General features: G+C 63.0%; 1 protein-coding gene across 1 annotated transcript; it reads left to right on the top strand.

Moving 5' to 3' along the window:
* CAMK2B (calcium/calmodulin dependent protein kinase II beta) lies at positions 1-18,717 on the top strand (the record flags this gene model as incomplete). The annotated part of the gene is made up of 21 exons (XM_082298341.1): positions 1-65; positions 2,677-2,771; positions 4,575-4,634; positions 4,997-5,051; positions 5,152-5,217; positions 7,352-7,424; positions 8,085-8,187; positions 8,396-8,479; positions 9,010-9,104; positions 9,329-9,451; positions 9,536-9,619; positions 10,289-10,331; positions 10,780-10,854; positions 12,921-12,961; positions 13,047-13,118; positions 14,648-14,692; positions 14,931-14,979; positions 17,743-17,818; positions 17,902-17,996; positions 18,306-18,540; positions 18,609-18,717. The coding sequence occupies 20 exons, from the start codon at positions 1-3 to the stop codon at positions 18,536-18,538; spliced, it is 1,632 nt and encodes a 543-aa protein (XP_082154467.1). The 3' UTR covers positions 18,539-18,540; positions 18,609-18,717.
* Between the last annotated feature and the right edge of the window lie 736 nt (positions 18,718-19,453).

Here is a 19,453-nt window from a genome sequence, read left to right as displayed (position 1 = left end):
ATGGCCACCACCGTGCCCTGCACCCGTTTCACCGACGAGTACCAGCTCTACGAGGAGATCGGCAAGTAAGGGCGGCGGCACCGGCCCCGGCCCCGGCCCCGGGGCGCGGCGGGGGCGGGGGGCGCTGCCCGGGGCTCGGGGAAGCCGCTCGGTGCAGACGTGACGCATCCCCCCCCCCCCTCCCCCCCTGGGATGGGACACCCGGGACTCGCCCCCCCCGCCCCCCCCGGGACCGGCCCCCCCCCAGCCCACCCCCCCCGGGACCAGCCCTGCCCAGCCCCCCCCTCCCCCCCCCCCCGGACTGCCCTCCCCCCGGTATTGGCCCTGCCCCCCCACTGGCCCCCACCCCTTATACCGCCCCCCTCCTGGGGCCTTCCAGCCCTCCGGGCCCCCCCTCCCCATAGCTCCCCCTAGTCCCTGCAGCCCCCCTGTTCCCCAAGGTTCCCCCATCCTTACGGACCCTCATCTTCACAGACTCCCCTGATGTGTCCTCATCCCCGCAGCCCTGGTCACCCCAGACCCCTCCTCCATCCCTCCAGATCCCCTGCAGTCCCCAGTCACCTGTCCCTAGAGACCCCCCATTCAGTCCTTAATAGCTGCCCTTGACCCTATGGACACTCCATCCTTACAGACCCCCCCAATTCTTCCTTAACTCCCCCAATCTTCACAGATGCCCCAGCACTCCTAATCCTGCCCCTGGCTCCTGCAGACCCTCTCAGTCCTTAAAGCCCCCTTGCTCCAATAGAACCCCCATTCTTACAGACCCCCTCATCCTCACAGACTCCTCCATCCTTATAGCCCCCCCTCCACATTCCCCGGTCTGTATAGATCCCCATCCCTCCAGACCCTCCCCCAAAGCTCCTACAAACCCCTACCCCGTCTAGCCCTTATAGCCCCCCTGGTCCCTGCAGCCCTCCCAAACCCTCCACCCCCATCCCAGTCCTGATAGACCCTCCCCTCCCTTGTCCTTACAGCCCCCCTAATAGACACCCCCCATTCCTCAGACCATCCCTGAGTATTTATAGGCACCTGCTCCTTTTAGACCTCCTCCCCTTTCAGGACCCCCTTGCCCCTCACCCTGATGGCTTTTCCCATCCCTCTGCCCCCCCCCCCCCCATCCCTATCCCCTCTGGTCCTTTTAAACCACCCTCCCCCCCTCCCCTATTAGACCCTTTTAGGCCTTACATAACTCCCCAAATCCACTTCCCCTTCGGGTCCTTATAGATTCCAGCCCTGCTGGACCCCCCGGGCCTTAAAGACTCCCAGGTCCCCTCTGCCCCCCTGGATCCTTCCAAGCCCCCCGGCTGCACCCCCCACATCATGACCCCCCCCGGGGGGGGTGGGTGTTGTGGGGAGCTGAAGAGGAGCTGTTTCTGGGGGGGGTTCATTTGCCCTCAAGGCCATGGGAGTTGCAGTTCCCTCCCCCCATCCACGGGCAGCGATTGGGGGGGAGTAAAATGAGGGGAGGGGGGAGGGGGTCCGCTTTTGTGAGGGGGGTTGCACCACCACCTCCCTAGATCGGGGGAACGTTTTGCAGGGGTGGCTGTGGTCCCTTTGGGGGTACCAGTAGGGGGAACATGGTGCCAGTCGGGGGCTGTTCCTTCGGTCTGCCCAAAATCCAGCCCATCCTGGTTGCCATGGCAACGTGGTCCTGTTTCCCCCCTCCCACCTCTCAGTGTAGCCCGCCAGCCATCGCACATGTGTCCCCCCCCTCACCAGAATGGGGGGGACATTGCTCTGGCCAGGGGGAAACTGAGGCATGGCTAGGGGCTGGCACCCACCATGTCCCCTGTCCTGGGGGCCAAATGGGGAAGGGAGGGGTCAGGGGTGCCAGGCCTTGGGAACCCCCACTTTTCCCCTGGTGGTGAGAGGGTCCCCACTATTCTGGCCAACATGGGGCCCTTGGTGCCTGAGGACATGGGGACATGGGTGGTGGCACGGGACAGGCAGGCCCTGAGCCCGTCCCAGGGGCACCCTCTCCATGGCAGGACTGGGGTGCTGGTCTCAGCCATGTTCCCAGCCTGTTATGGGGATCCCCTCTGTGTGCCCTGACGCTGCCTTGACCCCCCCACGAGGGAGGGGCCTGTCGAGCAAGGGACAGGCAGGGGATGTGCAGGGATGTGGGTCCTGGAAGGGGGACAGGTGCTGATGGCACTTGAAGGGGCTGCAGGTGCTTCTGCCTGGCATGGGTACAACCATGCTTTTCTCATCTCTGTCCCTGTCCCTGGGGTGTTGGTGGCTGCCAGCTCCCTATACTCACAGCTGGGTCCTGTGCCCATTGTCAGCACTGTCACCACTGTCACCGCCACTACCACCATCACCATCACCGCCACCACCATGGCCACTGCTGCCATCCGGGCCACCCACTGTTCCCATGGCAACGAGCTGCCGGTGCTGGATCCTTCCTGCGACCCCCCCCTCTGATGATGCGTGGCACTGAGCCCCCCCTCCAGCCTCTTCCCCCCAACCACCCCCTGGTGCCTCCCCAGCGCACCCATGGCAGGGGCCCAGTGTGTCAGGGCCCTCCCTCCCCATCCCCGTGTCGGGGTTCACCCCCCTGGTGCTGAGTCACTGTGGGTGCAGCCCCCTGGCCTCGGGTGCTGAGTCACGGGTGGGAGCCACCCCCCACTTGCCCCCCAAGGTGCTTTGGGGCGTGCTGAGCCTGTCCCTCCCCAGGGGGGCTTTCTCGGTGGTCCGGCGCTGTGTCAAGCTCTGCACTGGCCATGAGTACGCTGCCAAGATCATCAACACCAAAAAGCTCTCAGCCAGAGGTAGGACCCCTGGGAACCCTGGGACTCCCCAAGACCCCTCTGGCACCCGAGGGGGCCACTCCCCAGACACCCCTGGTACCTGTGATAACCCCTGGTGCCTGTGGCACCTGTGACACCTGTGATACCCCTGGTGCCCATGACAGCCATGATACCTGTGGTGCCCATGACACCTGTGACAGCTGTGACCCCAGTGGTGCTGGTGACACCGGGTGCTGGTGGAGGGGGGGGGTGAATGCTCCAGGGGGTGGGGTCTGGCCTGGCCCATCCCCATTATCCCCCCTGCTGCCTCCCCCGGGGCCCATCAGAACTTCATCTGTCCCTGAGGGGTGTCCTGCAGGTATGCAGGTGTGAGCAGATGGCAGGGGAGAAGGGTGTGCACACACAGGTGTGAGCTCTGTGTGTGCACAGGTGTGTGCAATGTGAACATGGGGGTGTGTGTGATGGTGGGTGTGTGCACACATGAACAGTGGGGGTACCTCAGTGTGCTTGCCCATATGTGTGTTCATGGTGTGTGTGTGCACACACTTGTGAGCAGGGGGGTGCCTAAGTGTGCATGCAGAGGTGTGTGTGTGTGTGTGTGCTTGGTGTTCACCCAGGTGTGAGCAGAGTGTGTGTCAGCAGGGCTGCGGGTGTGCACGTGTCAACAGTGTGTGCGTGTGTGTGTGCTTGCACATAAGGGTGGGCACTGCTGTGTGTGCACACCTGCGAGCAGTGGGTGCCTGTGGGGTGGGGTGTGCTCCCAGCTCAGCAGTGGGGGTGTGCAGGTGTTTGCAGGTGTTTGCAGGTGTGGGACGTGTGACAGTGTGTGTGTGGGGGGGGTAGATGTTTAGGATGTGCACCTGGATGAGTGGCATGGGGAGGGGGTGTGTGTTCTGTGTGCACACACGTGTGTGTCTGTAGCCATAGCTGTGTGCACAGGTGTGAGCAGTGAGTGGAGCAGTGCACACACTTGTATGTGTGCAAGCTGTGTGTGAATTGTGTGTGTACACACACACGTGTGTAGAGAGGTGTGTGAGCAGGTGCACACACCTGTGCACGCGTCTGTGTGCTCTTGTTTGCAGACACATGCAGGGGTGCAGCTGCACACGCAGGTGCACATGTGCACTCATACAGTGGGTGCTGCAGGCACACACGTGTACAGTCGCACACAGGCACAGCGGTACAGATGTGCACACCTGCACACACCTGCACACGCAGGAACCACCACGCACAGGGGTACAACTGCACACTCCACACACAAACACAGGTACAGTGAGACACATGGGTACAGGCAGGCACACGTGTACACCTGTGCACACAAGTACAACCACAGAGCTGTTGGCTGCACACACAGGTGCACACAGGTACAGCCACAGACAAGCACACCCACGTGTGTGCACAGCTGCAGGACACGGATACTCCCGCACACCCATCACAGCTGCACACCCACATACCTGTATATCCACACAGGTACAGCCACAGGTGCTGGCACACCCCTCCCTCTGTGTGTACATGCATGCACAGCCTCACACATGAGCACACATGTGAACATGCACACCTGTGCACACCTGCGCAGTGTGTGTACACCTGCGTGCATGTGCATGCCCAACCCGTGTGCGCATACATGCAAACCTTTGCACACATGTACACCCACAGGTACAACCCCCACCCCTGCCCCCTGTGCATACCTGCACACCCCACAGAGCCACATGCACTCCCACATTGGCATCTACAGCTCCTCTTGCTGGGGTTGGGCTGGGGGCAGGTGACGGGGCGGGGGTGGAGGGGGCAGGTCAGGTGCCCCCCTGACCACTGCCCCCCCAGACCACCAGAAGCTGGAGCGTGAGGCGCGTATCTGCCGGCTGCTCAAGCACTCCAACATCGGTGAGTGACTGGGGACACCTGGGGGGGTCTCACCCCTACTTGGGGCCACCCAGGGACACCTTGAATGACACCCTGGCGATATGCTGGGTGTCCCTCTGGGGATGTGTGGGGTCCTGCTGAAGGCTACCTTAGGGACACACTGGGTGCCCCCATAGGGGACATGGTGGGTGTCACCCTGGTGACATATGGGGTCCCACCCTGGGGTCCCTCTGGGTGCCACCTTTGGGACACTGGGTGTGGGTGTGTGGGCTGCATGTGACACAGACACCCATGGGTGCCACATGTAGTGGCTGGGGGAGCCAGGCAGGGAGTACTTGGGGGCTGAGACTGAGCCTGTCCCTGTCCCCATCTGGTCCCCACAGTGCGGCTCCACGACAGCATCTCCGAGGAGGGATTCCATTACCTCGTCTTTGACCTGTGAGTGTGGCAGGAGGCTCCCAAAGCTTCAGGAGGGGCTCAGGGGATCCTGGGGGCTCCCAGGGGTCTCAAGGTGATGTGGTGCCTGGCTGTGTTTCAGGGTGACGGGTGGTGAGCTCTTTGAGGACATCGTGGCGCGGGAGTACTACAGTGAGGCTGATGCCAGGTGAGCCTTCACCCCCCACACACCCCCCAAAGCCCTGGACACCCCCAGCCACCCGTGCCCTGTGCCTTGGGAGGCCTGCAAGGATGGGGCAGCTCCAGCGAGGCAGGCAGGGGGGCACGCAGGGGGAGGGGGGGTACACCCCCTCGGCCCCCACGTTATTGTAACCCCTCCACTGGCTCCATCCCGCTGCTGGGTGGGGTGGGGCCCCCGGGTGGGGCCCCCCCATGTTCCACTTCTGACCCCATGCTCCCCCCTCTGCCGCTGAGTCCTGACACTGTCATGACCTGTGCTGGGGGGCTGGTGGCAAGTGGGGGGCCCTCAGGGCCCCCCCCATGCCGTCCCCAGCCCCCAGTGCCCTGTGTGCCGCTGTGTGCCCCTCCCCGTGGTCTCTGGGCTTTCACAACATTGTTTCTCCCCCTCTCTCGTTCCCCCCATCTCCACCCCTGCCCCCGTCCCTGTCCCACTCGTGCCCCTCACCTCCTCCATCCATTCCCCCCATCCCTCTGTCCCTCTCGTCTCCCATCACACGTTGCTCGGGCTCTGTGCGTGTCCGTGTGTCCATCTGTGTGTCTGTCCGTCCCACTGCTGCCCTCTGCTCGCTGCCCCCCCCAGCACCCTTCGCCCTCTGTTTTGCCTCCTACACCCATCCTTGCCCCTGAACTGCTCCCATATCCTCCCATCCCCCTTTCCTGTCACTTTCTCCCACCCCTTTACCCCCATCCTGTCCCCACACCCTGACCCCCACTTCTTGCCTGCCACCCCTTTACCTCATCCTACCCTGCCAACCTGCCCCCCCCACTCCCACCCCCTTTACCTCATCCTGCCCCCATCTCCCACCCCCTACCCTTCCATCCTGCACCCCTTCACCCCTTCACCCCATCCCGCCCCCTCCCACACCCTTTGCCCTATCCTGCCCCCCTATCCTGACCCCTCTCCCACCCCTAACCCTCCATCCTGGCCCCCCGCCCCCGCCCCCCGTTCTGTTTTGCAGTCACTGTGTCCATGAGCTCTTTGCCCGCGTTCCTCCCACCCATCACTTTGCCCCTGAGCAGAGGGAGCCGCAGGTCAGTATCTGGGGGGGGCCGGGGGGGCTGCTTCCCCCTCGCTGCCCCCACCCGCCGCAGCCCCCACTCCCGGCCCCCCGCTCCGCTCGTCAGGACCCTGCTGCGGGGCTTTCTCCTCAATCTTTTTTCTCCCTGATGCCCCTTTTTTTGCCCCCCCCACCCCCACAGGGAGGTTGTCCCCCCAGCGCCCCTGCTCCCCCAGCTAGGCGGGGCCCCCCTTCACCCCCATTTCAGGCTCTCATCCCCTCGCTCCTTCCCTCTTTCTTTCTTGTCTCGTCTCCATCCGCCCCACCCCCCCATCCCCTGTTCCCCCCCTTCCCCCATGAGTCCTGTCTGGGGGATCCCAGCATCCGGGCGGCAGCAGGGATGGGGGGCCCCCACGGGGGACAGGGGGTGGGTACAAAAGCACCACTGGGATGACCCCCACAGCTCTATGCCAAGGTTGGAGCTCACCTGGTGGCCACTGAGGGGTGACCCCCAGCCAGTGATCTCCCCAGGGATGAACCCCCACCCAGTGACCATCTCCTCCAGGATAAACCCCCGGCAGTGACCCCCCAAGGGATGATCCCACAGGGGTGACCCCTCGTCAGTAACTCCTTTGGAGTGACAACCCTGGGATGATGCCCCAGGGGTGACGCCCGAGGGATGACCCCCAGACAGTGATACCCCCCCAGGGGTGATGCCCCCCAGGAAGGAGTGACAACCTCAGGGCTGACCCCGCCTCAGGCACTGACATCCCCATAGGTGTCCCCCCGGCAGTGACCCACCCCAGGTGGGACTCTCCCCAGGGGTAACCCCTCTGGGTGACCCCCCCAGGTGGTGATCCCCCAGGAGTCCCCCCAGGGGTGACACCTCCGGGATGACCCCCCTGGCAGGGGTACATAGGGGTTGCCATGCACAGCACCCACAAATCCAAGGTCACCACTTGTTTTTGTCAGTTCCCCCCAGGGTGCAGTGGGGCCCCAGCAGAGGGGCAGGGGGGCTGGTTTGGAGGTACAGGTTGTGGGGTACAGGGGGTGTGGGAGGTGGGGGAGCAGCGTACCTCTGACCCCCCTCCCATTTGCACGCAGCCACTGCATCCAGCAGATCTTGGAGGCTGTCCTGCACTGTCACCAGATGGGGGTGGTCCACAGGGACCTCAAGGTAAGTGTGTCCCCCCAGCCCCCGTCTGTCCCTCTGCCCCTCTCCCCCTGCCCAGCCCTTGGGGTCCCTACAGCCTGGGTATGGCCCTTGCCCAGTGCGTTCTGGGGGGGTCACTGAGGTCTTGCTGGGCTTAGGGGATCCCCTCAGCTCTGAGCACTCCCAGCTTTCACCTCCCTTTTCTGGGGATGCACACAGGTCCCCCAGTTGTGTCACGGTTCTGCACTGGTGGGGGGTCTCACTGCAACCCCCCCAGTTGCCATTGCCCCAGGGAGAGTGTGAACTGGCTGGGATGGGGGGATGGGGGTGGGAGCAGCTGGAGCTTGGCTGGGGGTGGGTCACGGCAGGACACAAGGGGGTGATGGGTGGGACACGGAGGGATGGTGGGATACAGGGGGATGGGGGGGGATGCTGGGATGAGGCTAGTGAGACATGGGATGACCCTGAGCTGGCCATGGGGCTGCGCCATCCGGCACCCTGGGCCATTGGCAGAGGGCGGCCATGGCCACAGCCCCACGGTGCAGAGCCGGCTGACGGGCAGCACCCAGTCGATGGCAGCAGTAAAGTCCCTCCCCTACTTGCCCCGTCCCTTCTCTCTCCCCACCCATGTCTGTGCCTGGTGCTGTCCGTGCCTGGTGCTCCCTGTGCCTGGGGACCACACAGCCGGAGAACCTGCTCCTGGCCAGCAAGTGCAAAGGGGCGGCGGTGAAGCTGGCGGACTTCGGCCTCGCCATCGAGGTGCAGGGGGATCAGCAGGCCTGGTTCGGTGAGTGCTCTGTTCCTACTGCATCTGCCCTGTGCCCAGCACAGCCCTGTCCCATACCCACCATGTCCATGCCTCTGTGCCCACCATGTCCATCCCTGCCCAGCACATCCCTCCCCCATGCCCATGTCCCAGTCCTGTGTCCTGTCCTTGTCCCCTCCCGTTGTGGCTCACCTGCCTCTCCTCACCCATCTCTCTGTCCCTGTCCCAGGATTTGCGGGCACACCCGGCTACCTGTCCCCTGAGGTCCTGCGCAAAGAGGCCTATGGCAAACCCGTGGACATCTGGGCGTGTGGTAAGAGCCAGTCCCTGCCCAGTCCTTGCCTGGTCCCTGCCCCTTCTCTGCCCCCATTCCGAACCCAGACCTGGTCCCAGTCCTGAACCCTGCCTCATCCCTGCCCCATCCCTACCCCAATCCCTGCCCTGATCCCTGCCCAGTCCCTGCCCGATGCCTGCCCAATCCCATCCTAATCCCTGTTCCATCCCTGCCTGGTCCCATTCTGATCCTATCCCACTCTCATTCTGGCACTTTCCTGGCTCCATTTTAGTCTTATCCCATTCCCATCCTAGTCTCACCCTCTTTCCCATCCCATTTCTATGCTGGTCCCACCCCAGTTCCTGTTCCAGCCCTGACTTCATCCTGGGGCCATCCTGTGCCATGTGCCCCGGCAGTGCCATGCTGTCCCCTGTCCCTGCCATCCTGGCAGCACAGGGACAGGCCATATTGGGAATAACTGCTTTGTCATGGGGACACAGCAGGGCCAGAGGGAGCCTGGGGTGGTCTGGGGTCCCTGCACTCCCCTAACCCCGCTCTCCCTGGCTCAGGGGTCATCCTGTACATCCTGCTGGTGGGCTACCCGCCGTTCTGGGACGAGGACCAGCACAAACTCTACCAACAAATCAAGGCCGGGGCCTACGATGTAAGTCCCCGGTGCCATGAGCCCATGCCCTGCAGCAGCTGGCCCGTTAATTGTGGAACCTACTGAGGGACCCTACAGCTGATCTTCAGCAGGCAGAGCCCGGGGGTGGCTTTGGGCCATGTCTTTGGTGGCTGGCTGGGGATGTGTCAGGATGTGGAGTGACACAGGTGCCATGGGGCTGCCCCTCCACAGCTGTCACCCCCGTGTCCCTGTACCCCCCCCAGTTCCCTTCACCTGAGTGGGACACGGTCACCCCCGAAGCGAAAAACCTCATCAATCAGATGCTGACCATCAACCCTGCCAAGCGCATCACAGCCCACGAGGCCCTCAAGCACCCGTGGGTCTGCGTAAGTGCTGTGTGTCCCCCCAGTGCGTGTCACCCCAGTTCAGTGACCACTAGCACCTGGTGCTGACCCCACTGTCCCCCACAGCAACGTTCTACCGTGGCCTCCATGATGCACAGGCAGGAGACAGTGGAGTGCTTGAAAAAGTTCAATGCCCGGAGGAAGCTCAAGGTGAGGGGTGGGGGAGGCGTGGGCTGGGGACGGTGCTTATCCTTCCAGCAGCACCCTGCCTGTCCATGGGGCTCTCCTGTGGGACCCTCCCCTACCCGCTGTGGGACCCTTGTCCTGCCTGCTGTGGGACGTTCCTCTGTCCACTGTGGGACCCCTGCCCTGCCCACTGTGGGACATTCCCCTGCCTGCTGTGGGACCCCTGCCCTGCCCACTCTGGCAGCAGCCGGTGGCACATTCCCACCCTGGCACCCACCAGGGCCTTCCTGTGCCCTTCCCAGTGGGTGTTGCGGTCCCACTCTGGTGTGCCCGGTGCTCTGCTGTGGGCTTTGGTCCCATCCTGGTGACACACAGTGCAGTATGGTCCCGTCCTGTCCCTGCCCAGTATCCTGCCCCGTGCCATGGCTCCAGCCTGTCCCCGTCCAGCTGCATCCCACAACCTGCACCCTCTATCCCACTGCCTGGTCCCATGGCTGCATCCTGCCCCCTCATCCTGCATCCCCTCTCCCAGTTCCCAGTCCCATGGGCCCCATCCTGTACCCCCTCCCATCCCATCATCCCAGTTCTCCCCCTCCTTCTCACCCACCCCCATTACTTCCCGCGCTCCCAGGGCCCCATCCCGCCCGTCCCACCCCGCACCCTCTCCCCAGCTCACCCTGCCCCTCCCCGCAGGGTGCCATCCTCACCACCATGTTGGCCACCAGGAACTTCTCAGGTAAGGGGGGGCTCCCACTGGCCGGGGGGCTGGGGGCCGCAGCCCCCCTCCATAGCTCCCCCCCCGGGCCGGTGCCCCCCTCTCTCTATCGCTGTCTTTCTCTCTTTTTCCCCTCCCTTCCTTAACCCCCCACCATTTTTTCCCCATCGGTGAGGACGGGGCATGTGGTAGCCAAGGTGGGGGCAGGACCCGGCCCCCCCGTCCCACGCACACAGCAGCAGGTAGTGCCCGGTCCCCGTGTGTCCCCCCCCACTCCGGTGGCTGGTGGGGGGGCGACACGGGGAGGGGGATGGAACAGCACCAGCCACCCCAGGCCTGAGGCCAGGGTGATGGGCACCCCAAGAGTTCGTGCTGGGGGGGGGGGGGAAGGTGGGGTCCCGGCTGCAGCCCCTCCCCGCCCCCCCTAACAGGAGCTCTGCTCCCTCTCTCTCTCTCTCGCGGCCCGCAGTGGGCAGACAGACCACCGCTCCTCCCACCATGTCGGCGGCCGCTGCCGGGGCCCCCCTGGGGCTGGTGGAACAAGGTAGACGCGTCCGCAAAGGGCCCCCCCGGCCCCCCCGGCCCCGCTTGGTCTCTGTGTGTCCCCAGATCCTTCATCCCCATGTCACCCTCTTCTCCCAACCATCCTCTTTCCTGCCTCCCACCTCCCCAACGGGTTTCGGGTGCCCTCCTCGGAAATCGGAGCGCATGCATGGCCCCCGGCACTGCCCCCCCCAGCCTCTGCCCCTCCCCACTGGCACCGAGAGACGCCGCCGTCCCCCTGCTGCCATCCCAGCACTGGCCCGGGGGAGGGGTCTCTGCACCAGCCCCCACCCCCAAGGCGGGGCTGCTGAGTGCTTGACCCTGGGCCGGTGGTTCCTGGAGGGGGTCACCCTGGTGGCACCCCCAGGGTCCACATCTGGGTCAACAATGGGGAGCTGGGGGTGGGGGGATGATTTTAGGGTGTGGCCCCCCACTGCTCCCCCCGCACGGCGTTGCCCCCCTCCTGCACACAGGGGGGGCACAGCGGTGCATGGATTGGGGGCAAACGGGCTGCATGTCCTGTGTCCCCCCGTGCCCCCCCTGCGTCCCTACCCCGCATGTGCCCCCCGTCGCATGTGTCTCCCCCCGGCATGTGCCCCGCCCCCCCAGCATGTGCCTCCCCCCAGCTTCTGAGAGCTGCAGCCGGTGTTTGTGACGCCGCGAAACACTCGGCGGGTCTTAAACCATCCCCACACCAAGGGCTACCGCTGGCCCCCCTGCCAGGGGTCCCCCTCTCCCGACCCCCAATTTGGCTCTGGTTTAAACCCCCACCTCTCAACACCCGCCTGCTTTCAGAGGAGGGACCGGGACCCTTGGGGACACCCTGCTAGGGACCCCTGAGGAGACATAGGTCCACGGGGGAGGGATGTGTGGGTCATCCCCCCCTCCCTGCATCTGCCTGCCCCCTTCTTTGGTGCTGATGAGTGCCACCCTGCTGTCACTGGACTTGTCGCCGCACATCCCCCCTCAACATGTGACACCAGCCGGGGGAGGGGTCCCTGAGTGTGGAGGAATGATGAGGATGCTCGAGGTGACACCCCCCCCTCCCGCCCTCCACACCCCCTCAACCATGTCCCCATCACTCCCTGTTCCCCCACTGGCCAGAGATCGTGGTAGCAGTGACAGATGCTCAACCCGTGCCCGTCCTTGTCCCCCTTCAAGGAGACGGGGGGGGCACAGGCGGCTGTCCCCACCCCCCGTACTCAACTCATCTTTTTTATGTTCTTTTTTATGTTTTCCCCCTTTTCCTCCTTCCCCCCCCCCCCCGTTTCTCTCTTGCCCCCCTCCCCACTCCTCTCTCTCGCTTTCCTCTCTGCATTTCTCCAAGGTAAGCCAGCCCTGCCCCCCACCATGGGGGCCATCAGGATGGGGACCCCCCCCTCAGGTTGGGGGCACCTCCTTCCCCCAGTATGAGAACCCACTGAGTTTGGGGACCCCCCCCCCTCCAGAATGGGGACACCCTGCTTGGATGGGGATCTCCACAGGTTGAGGACATCCCTCCCAGGATGGGGACAGCCCCCCCAGGTTGGGGACCCCCCCTGAGTTTGGGAATCTCCCACTAGGATGGGGACACCCACCAGGATGGGGATGGCCCCACAAGGTTGGGGAAACCCCTCCCTGGGTGGGGACACTCTCTTCCCCCAGGATGGGGACCTTCCTGAGGGTGGGGACCCCTCCAGGTTGGGGACAGCCCTCCCAGCATGGAGAACCCCCCCCAAAATGGGGATTCCCTAGGATGGGGACACCCCACCCTCCATGGGGGCTCCCCCTAGTAAGGGAACACCCCCAGGATGGGGACACTCCTCCCAGCATGGGGACACCCCTCAAAATGGAGACCCCCCCTTAGAATGGGGACACCCCTCCCCGCATGGGGACCACCCCTCCAAAATGGGGACCTCCCCCAGGATGGGGACACTACCTTCTTCGTGTGTTCCCAACACTGGGGAGGCAGGTGCTGCCAGCACCCAGGGTGGGGTCAGGTTGGGTGGCCGGGAAGGGTCCGGGTTTGGAGGGACACACAGTGTCCCTTGTGCTGGGGAGGAGCACTGACACTGTCTCCCCCCGCAGCAGCTAAGAGCTTACTGAACAAGAAGGCGGACGGTGTGAAGGTGAGGGGCCAGCGGGGCCGGGGGGGGCCGGGGTGGGCTGCTGCCCCCACCATGCCACTGAGCCCCTTCCATCTCTCCCCTCCAGCCCCAGACCAACAGCACCAAAGGCAGTGCCGGCGTCACCAGCCCCAAGGGGACCCTCCCGCCCACCGCTCTGGTAGGTGCTCCGTACCCTGCACCCCCCAGATCCCCCATCCCACTGGATCCATCCCACCAGCCCATCCTATCCATCACCATGCGCGCCCCCTGACCGGCTCTTCCTGGGGTTGCTGGGGAGGGGGGTGTCCCAAGGATGGAAAGGGGTGTGCAGGACATGGGCGCAGGGTGACTCTGCTGGACAGACAAGGTGGGTGAAGGGTGCAAGCACGTGGACAGCCCCACGTCTCCCTCAGCCATGGGGACAGTGACATGGGTGCAGGACACGGTCATGCAGGTGTCCCGCTATGGGGATAAGGTAGGTGCAGGACACAGACACAGAGATGTTCCTGCCATGGGGACAGCAAGGTGGGTGCAAGATACGGGCATGAGGATGTCCTGTGACATGGGGACCGAGGTGGGTACAGGAACATGGATATGGGGGTGCCCCACCATGGGAACAAGGTGGGTGCACAGAGTATGGGCATAGATGCCCCGTAATGGGGACAAGCAACAGACAGGAGGATCCTGGTGACACAGATGGCGAGGTGGGTGCGGGGTTGGGAGACAGGGACACCCTGCAATGCCAATGGCAAGGCAGGTGCAGGGTCACAAGGATGGGGGTGCTGACTGTGACCCTGCAGGTGAAGTAAGTGCAAGATCCAGACACAGGACTGCCCAGCTGGCACAGGGAGTGCAGGACACAGGTAAAGGCGTGGTCATCTGAAACAGCAGGTGCAGGATTTGGGGGTGTTCTGGCAATGCCAACAGCACGGTAGGTGCAGATGTGGGTACAGGGGTGACCGTTGTGACCTTTATGGCACAGGGGGTGCAGCAGAAGGGCAGGGACGAGGTACCATGAGGGCAGGATACAGGCAGGGTGATGCCCAGAGTGCTGTGCACTGATGAAGGTGTGCCTGGCTGGTCACTGAGTGCAGGATATGGAGAAAAAAGGGGTGCTCACCCTGTACAGTGAGGGTGGGATGCCGGCAGCGGGAAGCTGTGGATGAGGGGTGCTCGGGATGTGGGCACCAGGATGGTCAGGATCTGGGCACAGGGACGGTCAGGATGCAAGACAAGGGATGCTTGGGATGCAGGCAGTGGGACAGTTGGGATGCAGGCACATGGATGGGCTGGGGGATGTGCAAGGATATGGGCAGTGCTCGGGATGGAGGCAGGAGGATGGTTGGGATTCAGGCACAAGGATGCTCAGATGCATGGTGAGTGGAGCCCCTGGGCACCGGGATGCAAGACACGGGCACGGAGCTGCCCCCCGCCCAGCCCATCCTTTTGGCCTCACTGCGTCTCTCCCCCGGCTCTGCCCACCCCTTTCCCTCCTTTCTTCCCCCTCCATGTCTGTGAATTAAACCATTTGGCTTCGCTGGACTAATGACTCTCTGCTTCTCTCCCCCTTCTGCCCTTCCCAAATCCGGTCTGGGTCTCTCCTTGCCCCTGTCCATGTGCTGCTCACTTCGTCGTCCCCCCTCGTTGTCCCCTCCGGGCTCTCGCTTCCCCCCACCCCCGCCTCTGTCTCTCTCCCTTCTCCCGTAGGAGCCTCAAACTACTGTCATTCATAACCCCGCGGACGGCGCCAAGGTACCGCTGCCCCTGCTTTCCGCCTCCATCCTCCCCCAGCATCAGCCATGTCGCGGGGGGGGTGACGTGGATGAGGAGTGCGCATGGGGCGCGGTGACAGTGGGGTACCCCTGCGGCGTCCAGCATCGGTGGGGTCCTGCCAAGCCCCGGCTGGGCTTGTTCCCCCTCCCCGTCCCCCCGGGGCCAGGTCTGACCCCCTGTTTGTGTCTCCCCCCCACCGCCGCCGTCCTGCGAGCAGGAGTCCTCCGACAGCACCAACACCACCATTGAGGACGAGGACACCAAAGGTGACGGGCGCAGGGGGCGGCAGGGTTGCACTGGGATGCACTGGGAGGGAGCTGGGATGCACTGGGGTGGTGCTAGGATGCATTGGGTTGCACTGGAATGGCACTGGGATGCACTGGGAGGGTCTTGGAATGCACTGGGGTGGTGCTAGGATGGCACCGGTATGCATTGGGGTGCACTGGAATGGTACTGGGATGAACTGGGATGGCTGCAGGATGCACTGGGATGGCACTGTGATGGACAGTTGTGGAATGCACTAGGATGGCGCTAGGATGCATTGTGATGCACTGGGAGTGTGCTAGAATGCACTGGGGTGCAGCTGGGATGTGCTGGGATGACACTAAGATGCATTGGGGTGCACTGGAATGGCGCTAGGATGGCACTGGCGTAGCACCAGAGTGCGTTTGGTTCACTGGGATGCACTGGAGCAGCACTGAAGTTCATTGGGATGAAGCTGGGATGGCACAAGGATGCATTGGGGTGCACTGGAATGACACTAGGATACACTGGGACTGTGGTGGGGTGCACTGGGGTGGCACTGGGGTGCACTGGGAGTGTGCTGAATGGAATGCATTGGAATAGAGCTGGGATGCATTGTGTTGGCACTAGGATGCCTCAGATTCCACTGGAATTGCTCTGGGATGAACTGGGATGGAACTGGCATGGCACCAAGATGCAGTTGGTGCACTGTGATGTGCTGGGGCTGCACTGGAATGCACTGGATGGGATTTGGGATGGCATTGGGATAGCACTAGGATTCACTGGGTTGCCCTGGAATAGCACAGGGATGGCACCAGAACGCATCGGGGTTGTACTGGGACATTTCTGGGATGCACTGGGAGAGTGTTCACATGCACTGGGATGCATCTGGGATGTGCTAGGCTGAAGCTGGGATGACACTAAGATTCATTGAGATGGCACCAGGATGCACTGGGAGCATGCTGGGATGCACTGGAATGGTACTGGGATGCACTGGGATGGTGCTAGGATGCACTGGGGTGCACTTGGGTGGAAATGGTGTAGATTGGGACATGCTGGAATGGCACTGGAATGGCACTGGGATTCATTGAAAAGGCATTGGGGTGACATTGGGATGCACTGTGATGATACTGGGACATGGTGGGATGGTACCAAGAGGTGTTCTGGGTAGAACTGGGCTGTACTGGGATGTGTTGGGATGCACTGGAATAGCAGTGAGACAGTACATTGGCACTGAGATGTTAGGGTGACAAAAGAATGGACTGGGGAGCACTGGGATACAGTGGAATGGTACTAAGATTAATTGAGATGCACTGGATAGAACTGGGGTATACTGGAATGCACTAGAATGGTACTGGGATGCACTGGGAAGCAGCAGAATGGTACTGCAATGCACTGGAATGGAACTGGGATGTATTGGGATGCACTGGTATGACACTGGTATGACACAGGCGATTGGCACAGAGATGCAGTGAGATACTACTGGGAGGCACCAGGGCAAACTGGAGTGTACTGGTATGCTCTGGAATAGCACTGGGAGATACTGGGATGGAACTGGGCTGTGTTAGAATGCACTGAAGTGTCACTGGGCTGCACTGGGATGAAACTGAGCTGACTGGGCAGCATCAGGATGAAATGAGTCATTGGGACATAGTGGGATGGGCTACATTGGAATGATACTGGAACACACTGAAATTCAACAGCACGATGCTGGGATGCACTGGGATGGAACTGGGGCGAACTGGAATATACTAGAAGGGCACGGGGTTGCACTGAAGTGCAGTGGCATGGCCCTGAGATGTACTGGTGTAAACTGGGGTGTATTGGGATGCCCTGGAATGGCATTGGGACACTCTGGGATGTGACTGAAATGTAGTGGAATGGCACTGGAATGGCACTAGAGTGTACTGGGCTGTCACTGGAATGCAGCAGGATTGCACTAGGATGGAACTGGGGTGTATTGGAATGCGCTGGACTGGCACTGGGATGCAGTGGGAAGCAATAGGATGGCACTGGGATGCATCAGATGGCACTGAAGCTGCTCTGGGATGCACTAGGATTGCACTGGGATGTATTGGGATGTGCTTGCATGGAACCGAGAGGGTACTGGGATGCACTGGAATGGCACTGAGACAGTGCAATGGCGCTGGGAAACACTGGTATGGAACTGGCTGTATTGGGATGTGCTAGAATGGCACTGGGATATACTGGAACTTGCAGGAGTAGCACTGGGATGCACTTGAAACTACTGGGACATGCTGAGTGGGCACTGGGATGCTTGAGCATGCTGGGAGGGCACTGGGATGGCACTGGGACATTTAGGGGTGGCACTAGGACATGGCTGGGGTGACACTGGGCTAGCAATGAGACGTGCTGAGAGGATGATGCGAATACTGGTGTGGCAGAGCTGTGGGGGCCCTGGGAGCACAACGGTCCCTATCTGTCCCCAAGGGCCTTCTGTCCCCAAGGGGTGTCTGTCTGTCCCCATGGTTTCTGTGTCTGTCCTCAAGGTCCCTGTGTCTGTCCCTGTGGTCTGTCTGTCTGCCCTCATGGTCGGTCTGTCTGTCCCCAAGGTCCCTGTGTTTGTCCCCATGGTCCATCCCCATGGTCTGTCTGTCTGTCCCCAAGGTTTTTCTGCCCCCAAGGTCTGTCTGTCAGTCCCCGTGTCCATCCCCATGCCTCCCCTCCATGTCCCATGTCCATCCCAACATCCCGTCCACCCACCCCCACGGTGTCACCGGGGGGCTGGGGCGGTGGCGGTGGCGGTGACAGTGACGTGCCCCCAGCCCGCAAGCAGGAGATCATCAAGATCACGGAGCAGCTCATCGAGGCCGTCAACAACGGGGACTTCGAAGCCTACGCGTGAGTGGGGCAGGGCCAGGTGGGGCCGGGTGGGGCCAGGTGGGCTGGGGCCAGTCAGGGCCACTCTCACCCACTGCCTGCAGGAAGATCTGCGACCCGGGGCTCACCTCCTTTGAGCCCGAGGCACTGGGCAACCTGGTGGAGGGGATGGACTTCCACCGCTTCTACTTCGAGAACTGTGAGTACCCGACCTGCCTGTGCCGCCTGCCCTGCCTGCGCCCTGCCCATCCTCTCCCTGTCCAGCCCAGCCCTATCCATCCTGTCTCCCTGCCTGTCTCCCTCACTGTCCCCTGTGTCTTGCCCACTGCCTGCCCATCCTGCTCACCTCGCCTGCCTGCCCCCAGTCCTCCCCTGCTGAGCCATCCATCTGCTTGCACTGTCCCCATCCCTGCCCCTATCCCTGCCCATTCCTCACGCGTTCCCTGTCCCCATCCCTTCCCCCATCCCCCTGCTCGTGCCAGCCCCGCTGACCTCGGCCGCCCCGCAGTGCTCTCCAAGAACAACAAGCCGATCCACACGACCATCCTGAACCCGCACGTTCACGTCATCGGGGAGGACGCGGCCTGCATCGCCTACATCCGCCTCACCCAGTACATCGACGCGCAGGGCCGGCCCCGCACCAGCCAGTCCGAGGAGACCCGCGTCTGGCACCGCCGCGACGGCAAGTGGCAGAACGTCCACTTCCACGGCTCGGGGGCCCCCGTCGCCCCGCTGCAGTGAAGGTGAGGGTGGGCTTGGGGCTCGAGGGGACGGGGTCCCCCGGTTGTGGCTCACCAGGATGTCCCCACAGAGCTTGCGGTGGCTGTCCTGGTTCCAGCCCGACGGAGACGGCGATGGGAGCCGAGGCGGCAGCCGGAGCTGCGGCCCCCCGAAGCACGCGTCCGCATGCCTGTCCCCCCCTACCCTGGCCCCTGCTCCCCCCCTCCAGTGCCTGTGTTTGCAGAAAACAAAAAGACAAAAAAAAAAGCCAAAATGATGAAGACGACAAAAAAAAGGAAAAAAAAAAAAAAAAAAAATGGGGAAAACCCACCCCAATCCCAAACCCACCCACACCCCCAAACCCAACCCAGCCGCTCGGCCACAGGCGAGGGCGCTGGGGGGCTCAGCCCCCTCCCTCGGCCCGTCTCTGCTGGGGGGGGAAGGGGGGTCCCAGCCCCCCTCCCGGCTGTGCTCGTGGCGTGTTGCTGTCGCTGGTGGTGGATGTTGTTCTTTGGGCTCCGCTTTGCTCTGTCCTGCCCCGGCCCCTGTACATAGAGAGAGCTCTTTATTTTTGAATTCCCACGGGGGTCCCAGCCACAGGGGGCTGCCAGGGGGTGAGTGAGGTGGGGGGGACACACACAGACTCTCTCTCCTCCACCCCAGTCCAGTGCCTCCCCTGGGGGGCCCGAGACTGATCCTGGGCACTGCTGCGCAGGGAACACGGTGGGTGCCTTTGGGAGGGTCCACCAGTCGCACCCCCGTGTCCCCATCCCGCTGATCCCTACCCCAGCACCGCATGTCGCAGGTGCCAGTCCCAGGTGCTGGCAGGTTTTGGCAGGGGGCAGGTGGGTGCCACGTCAGGGGGCAGAGGGCAGCTGGGGGGTGTTGGGGTTCAGGGTGGGGGGCTCAGGACGATCCAGCCAGCACTGACGCAGC

This window comes from Coloeus monedula, assembly GCF_965178545.1.
Source record: "Coloeus monedula genome assembly, chromosome: 28".
Lineage (NCBI taxonomy): Eukaryota > Metazoa > Chordata > Aves > Passeriformes > Corvidae > Coloeus > Coloeus monedula.
The sequence above is the reverse complement of the archived record's forward strand: the minus strand, read 5'-3'. Positions and strand labels throughout refer to the sequence as shown.